General features: G+C 54.1%; 1 protein-coding gene across 1 annotated transcript; it reads right to left on the reverse strand.

Annotated features, from left to right (window-relative positions):
* Window positions 1-687: 687 nt before the first annotated feature.
* PPM1M (protein phosphatase, Mg2+/Mn2+ dependent, 1M) lies at window positions 688-5972 on the reverse strand. Its single transcript, XM_009573486.1, has 9 exons — window positions 5733-5972; window positions 4792-5046; window positions 4186-4298; window positions 3528-3612; window positions 3108-3226; window positions 2593-2656; window positions 1528-1635; window positions 1090-1238; window positions 688-832 (listed from the first exon to the last, which is right to left on the reverse strand). The coding sequence occupies exons 1-9, from the start codon at window positions 5970-5972 to the stop codon at window positions 688-690; spliced, it is 1278 nt and encodes a 425-aa protein (XP_009571781.1).
* Window positions 5973-6666: the final 694 nt, after the last annotated feature.

Consider the following 6666-nt stretch of genomic DNA (forward strand, 5'->3'; position numbering starts at 1 on the left):
GTAACAGTAAGGCACGTATCTTTACACAGGAGGCTCCTGTACACCAATGTGTAGCTTCATCTACTAACATCGTCTGTTTTAAGGTGGTGCTGCCTACAAAATACTTTCTCAAGAGGTCTGGGCTACTGCTGCTGCCTTTGCATTAGGCATGGCCGTGCCTAACGCTGTCTTAGCAGCAGCTCCTGGGTTTTCAGTACCTCTCGCGTTACAGTGAACAGATACAAGGGACACTTTAGCTTACGCATCCAGTTTTACACAACTTAGTTCAAGTCTGATTAAAATACAGCTCTTAAGACTGGTTGGATCTCAATTGATCCTCATTCTTCAGTATTAAAAAGGGAGAGGGGTCACTAGAAATGTGGATTTGAGTCTCGCTGTACCACAACAATCTTAGAAATAGTACTGTTCAGCATATGTGCCCCCCTTTGCAATTTCTCCTTGGCCCAACAAGGAGAAAGGAGTAAGGCGAATGATTTGTTGCCCACTGTTCCTCTCTTGCATGTTTTTAAGGAGCTAGTGTTCTTGTTGATCTTCTGCACAAGTGCTGGCTGTGCACTTTCAGGTTCCGCTGCAGATGGTTTTGCTGGAGGAGAGCATACATGCACAGCAGAAATCCCTCAGTCTTGGGCCGATGGTGAAGAGCACCACAGGAGGGGGACACAGAGATCCTGCGTGTCACGCTAACAGTCAGTCCTCATCCCTGTTGTGTAGTGGAATTACAAATACAGAGATGTCATCATAGGATGCCTCGTGGCTGTCATCCAGCATCCACTGGTGGCCTCTCTTCTTTCCCCTTGCTCTGCATACCAAGCACTTGGCCAGTTCTGAGAATCTGTGGGTGGAAAAAGGGCGAGGTTTGGTTTAACGTGGCACTATCCCTTAAGAACAACATTGAGATGTTATCAAAACAGTAGGCACCAGCTTTATAATTGTTTCTTAAGGATGGGGAAAGATTCGGAGGCAGTTTCCAGAGTCACAGAAAAGACAGCTTGGTCATGCCAGAGCTGACCTGGAAGCAGAGTGATCTCAGCCTACTTTTGGTCTGACCAGGTTCTCTGGAAGGGAAAACGATGGCAAGGCTGGTATTACCTGTGAGGATCTGTCCTGTTTTCTGCAAGGAAGCTCCTGACCATATGGGCCACCTCTTTGTTGCACAGAACATCCCACAGGCCATCAGTTGCCATGATGAGGACATCATCTTCCTTAATGGCATGCAGAGCAAAGTCAAATATATTCACCTGGAAAGCACAGGAGTAAATCAGTGACAATTCCTGCAATGTACGGGAGGGGTCAGGGAGATGAGTCTTCCCCTGAGAGATGACTTAAATGGTGGGACCAGGTTGGTTTGAATCTTGCTGCTATGCTTCTAGATTACTCTGTCTTGGGGATTCTCTGGGCAGCATGCAGAGAGATGGGGGACGGAAAAAGGACATGGCTAAGACCTGCCATGTCTGTAAAAGGTGGGTGCTACAGAGGAGGAGCAGCCTGTTTAATTCCATCCTGCAATTCGCATGTGCCGCGACTGACCTTGGGAATGCAGGAGAGGAAAGGTTTGACTTCAATGTTGGTGTCGATGACTTTGAGTTGATGATCCCCCAGACCTCGAGAGACAGCCAGAGTCCCCAGCAAGCGAGCCTGGCCCCAAACAAAGCAAAACAGTATTGAAACGTAAGAATGTGGCACCTTTAAAGGCTGATGTGTGGCTTGTCCTGACTGATCAATGTGTTGCATTTAGGACCCTTCTCCAAGCATCACCCAGAACAGCCCCCGGAGACTTCAGAGATGCTGGAGTGATCAGAAGCGATGGCCTGATGGGGGAGCGGAGACAGCCTGCCTGCCCGTGGATGGCTCCTGGTGGCCTGTGGTGCGCTCTGGAGTTATACATGTACTCTGGGTAACGCTACAGACCAGGAAGCCTGTGGTGGCATCTGCTCTTGATTTGGGGTGAGGAGGAAGAAAACTGGGTTGGTTTAGGGGGGTGTGGGGGTGGAAAAGGGGTCCTTTCCCCTGGCAAAGGAGGTTCTGCACTGACTCCTTGCAAAGGGGGTGGCATGCGGGTTGTAGTGCTGGGGGAGGTGACGGGGCTTTCTGCTCGACCCCAGCAGGCAGATGCTGGATGTGTGCAGTCATTGCTTCGCCCTGCCTCCTCCTTCCCTCTCCAGGCTCCTTTTCTCAGCCTCTCCTTGAGGAAGAGGGTTGTGGGAAAGGCAGTAGTTAGAGCTGGAGGAGACAGTCCAAAGTGGGATCTGATGAAATGAGCTCTCATCTGAAATGAGTTCTCGTGTGCAAGGGGAGATGAGGAAAGGGCAGGCTGGCTCAGGGCTGCTGTCTGCTCCGCTAGCAGGTACTCTGGAGGAGGATGCAACCTCTCTGCTCTGGAGGGCTCTGGTTTACACTAACCAGGCAGCATGGTGCTCGTGAAGGGAGCTGCTATATCAGGGCTGTGGGACTGTGCCGTGCTGGAGAGCCCCAGAGCACTGGGTGCCCTGCAGCCCCAGTCTGTTGTAGTGCCCTGGAGCGTGAGTGACAGCGACACTGAGGACTCCCAGCAGACTTGCCTCTGCCTTCCCAGTGTGTAAAGCATTAAGCTACCTGCTTCCCGTGACCATGGACAAGAGGATACTTGAGGTCGGCTTTCTCCACCGTCTTGTATCCCCTAGAACAGAGAATTCACCGTTGATTTGGGATTTGTCTGACTTGAAGGTACAACCCAGCCAGAGCATTTTGACCATCGTGGTGCCCCCATGCACTGAGGCAGGGGCAAGGTGACTTGCTGAAGCAGATGCAGTGAAGATGACCCCTTGCTGAAAGCCCAGGTGTTTTTCCCTCTCCCCTTCCTCCCCAGCTTGTACCTGCACTAGCCCCACCTCACAGGAGCCCAGAAGGACCATCTCAACTGTTCCCTCACCGCCCTGCCGAGGCCCCAGTCCTTCAGTCAGGGGGGAGTATGCTCACAGCATCCTTCACTTGATCTGGCACAGCTTTGCACCATCAAGCCCACTGCTTTCACCAGGGGGGCATGCCCCTTCTCCCTTCACCTCCCCATCACTACGAGCAGGTAAAGCTGCCCTGTGTCGCACCCTTATCCTCAGGCAGAAAGGACTCACCAGCCCTCCATGAAGTAATCCCGGTACAGGACTTTCTGGCCCACGTCATCTCCCTTCAACCTCCGTGGAAACTCGAAGCGCGTGAACTCACCATCCAGGAGCTTGGGGAAAAGAAAAGCCTGGAGGAGGGAACGAAGGCGTAAGGGTGGACAGGTTCTGCTTCTGCCTCGGGACTGGCACTCCCAGTAGCAGAATGGAGAACAGAATTAGGAAAGCACATCCCAAGGAGGATGTGAGCATTTTCCATACCAAAGGCTGTTGGTTCAATCTTATCCCCAACCCTCCTTGGCTAGTGCCAGATGACATTCTGGCCACACAGTGGCCTTTGAGGAAAGCTGGTGGTCTTCTTGCCACAAGCCCTCTCTGACCCAGTGGGATGCTCGCAGCTGGATTGTCTGATGCACGGAAGGAGTCACTCACCAAGTGCTGGATTCGCTGCCTCTCTGTCGCGGGTGTGAACTCGCAGCTCATGGGCACAACGTTGTCCTTCAGAACAAGAATCGCCCTATGAGGCGGAAGAGGCAAAGAGCTAAGCTGTGTCCGTCACTGCAGCCCTCCTCTTACCGAGGCTAGCCCCAGGGTCAGCCAGGTGTGGGACTGGGGGTAACCAGCGGCGGAGCAATGCCGGAGAATAGCTCTGCACCCAGGAACGTTTAAAAATGCTGGTATATTTTAAGTAACTCCATTGCAATTGCACTGTTGCAGCAGAGAACTGAGCCTGCCTGGTTTGACGATGGTGGAGCTCACTGCTAGAGGAACAGTGGGCCAAGGCCAGATGAAGAAGCTCTTCAGGATGCTTTGAAATCACCTTCCACTTTTAAACACCTTCCAGGCTGAGCTTACTGCTGCACTACCATCCCAACGCTGCCCTGTGGCTCGGCAGCGTTAGTCCCTTGAAATGCCCAGACCCTTCCAGGAGGCATGAGAGCATCCGTGCATCCAACAGGTCCTGTGGCAGGCAGGAAGGAAATGGCTGGGCTGCACATTTACCTTCCGTAGGGTTCAATAAGATGCTGGAAACCTTGGTTATCTCCCAGCTCTCATCCCCCCACAACTTCCCCCTTTTATTGTGGCTCACCTGCTGTCTCCAGCGTTAGCCACATACAGCTTTCCCTGGAAATAAAGGGCAGCCAGAGCAGTGCAGCCTCCCGTCTGGTTCGTAGCTTCCATCTCCTGGCCGATTACTTCATCCTGTTGGTTTAAACAAGCCTGGAGAGTGACGTGAGCTGGGCTGCTGCTTTCTGTAGCTGCCTCGTGCCTTCCAGCAAAAATCCAGAGCCAAAACTGATTGCAGAGGGGCCATGGGAAATCAGCAAGGCAAAAGACAATGTTGCTACTGGACTACGGACTGCTTTAAGAGCGTGATGGGGAGCTTTCACACCTGTACGTGCTGTACGAGTCTGACAATAGCCACCGTCTAGCCCTAAAGAAACGTATCCCCTAGGCACAGTTTAGCAGAGATGCTGTAGCTTTGCTCTGGGTCAGCACTGCTGACGTGCAACAGATCTGAGGCAGATCTTGGGGAGTTGACCCAGTGTCATCTCAACACGCTTAAAGGTATGGCCGAATGTTCCTGCCTGCTCAACAAGTTGCAGAACTGCAGACCTTGCCCACCCCAGGCAGCAGGGAGGGACAGACTGACTGCTTGGGGCAGCAGGACCAGTGGCCTGCACGGGCTACTCACGCATTCCTGGAAGGCGTTCTCCAGGGCTCCCACCACCAGGTCTTCGGCGTGGATGTGCTTCTCCTCCACGAACTGGGGGTCGCTGTCGCAAACACAGCGTCCGCTCAGATGCATGGGGGGACGGGCCTCTGTGATGCTTCCCACAACCTCCTCCAGCTTCTGCTTGATGCAGTAGTGCAAATAGTTGGAGGCGATGATGGCAGCTTCTGGGCCACCGTGGCCATCAAAGAGTGCCCAGTAGTAACCAGTCAGAAACTGCAGTGGGGAAAAGGGACAAGACAATGAAGGGGAGCTTCAGCGAGGGGGAAACAGGGGCTGGAGAGAGGTCGTACAGACGGCAGGCTTGCAGCCAGGACGTTGCTGTACATGTTTTGCCTGGCTCTTCCACCCCAGCCACTCTTCCCTGGTGCCAGTTAATCCCTGCGCAGCTCAAACTCACATGACGCCCATGTGCTGCTCTGGCAGGCCCGTCATCTGAGCTCTGAGCGGCTGGGTTCGCAGCCACCCACCCTCACGGGCTATTCCTCTGTGTTTTAGGGGAGATGGGGCTACTCCATTTTACAAGAGGCGAGGCAGAGCCGCTGCCAGGTGAGAGCATCCCATGTGCCTGGTTCATGCTGCTGTCCCCGAGTGATGACCATGCTCACCGGCCCTCGAAAGCAGAGTGAGGACAGTAAAGGAAAGGTGAGGGCACCAAGTAAAAGGGCTTGGACGACTGATGCAAGGCACGGGCCACGGAAATAGAAACAGCACATATGGGCAGAGCTGGGCGTTTGCTGGCCAGACATAGGGTACATGGGTCCCCTAAATGCATCTAAGGAAGGGCTTCAGCACGTGGGCATGTAGGACTGATGGGGCAACCCCATGTTTCCTGTACTTGGGCCCTTGGGTGCGGACCAGGGCTGGCAGCTGGGTGAGCACAGCCTGCCCATGGGCCATACCTGCGTGGAGCACAGGATCAGCCATTCCTCATCCTCCTCCAGGCCTGGCTCTCTCCTCCGGATGGAGATCTGACAGCTGGCCGCCTGGTCCTCGTTGAATTCCGACTTCTCGGCATTGATAACCCTGGGAGTGCAAACGCTCCAGGTAAGGTCTGCGGACGCACTGCACCTCGCCTGCTGTGCTGGGTGCTCGGCAGCCACGGCGAACGGCTGCACCTTGCCCCGTCCTTCCAACCCCATGTTCCCTGCTCCCTTTTCAAACTCGAGGATCTCTTTGCTGGGGACCTAAGTAACAAGTCCTTTATGTAGTGGGAAAAAGCTTGGCCGGGGACACAGGGACAAGTGGTTTTGGAGCACCCTGGCCTTAGGAAGCTTTTGTCAGCAGCGCACGCTGTGCTATTTCCTTGACGACACAGTGAATTGCAAAACCACCATTGCTGTTTTTCCTTCCAGCCTTGCTAATGTTTGTCCCTGGATGGGAGTTTGCTCTCCTTGCACAGCTCAGAGATTTCTGAAATTCTGGCCTCCTCCCGCTCTGTTAAGGTGCTTTGCTAGGAGTGAGGGGATGGATGCCTGGTGCCACTAGCCCCAAAAAACCGCCCTCCACCCCAAACATCCTCCCTGTTCCCCCATCCCTTCCCCTTGCAAGGGAGGGTTTTCTGCCCACCGCTGCCCAACACAGCAACCCCATGGAAGAGCCCTGCCTGACCAGCTCCCTGCAACCAGGGAGGGGATGGGTGACATCCCAGCGGTAAAACTACAACGTAAACATCGTTGCATTAGGGGATGAGCTGACCTGATGCTGCTCTCAAGGCTGACCCTGCCACTTGTCACAAGCAATGGTGACCTGCTCTGCGACTGGCAGGGTGCAGGCAGCTAAATGCAGGCAGGGAGGTGGGCAGGTGTGTCCCACGCTGCTGCCAGCCACCGATGG

Source organism: Fulmarus glacialis, unplaced genomic scaffold, assembly GCF_000690835.1.
Source record: "Fulmarus glacialis isolate BGI_N327 unplaced genomic scaffold, ASM69083v1 scaffold7390, whole genome shotgun sequence".
Lineage (NCBI taxonomy): Eukaryota > Metazoa > Chordata > Aves > Procellariiformes > Procellariidae > Fulmarus > Fulmarus glacialis.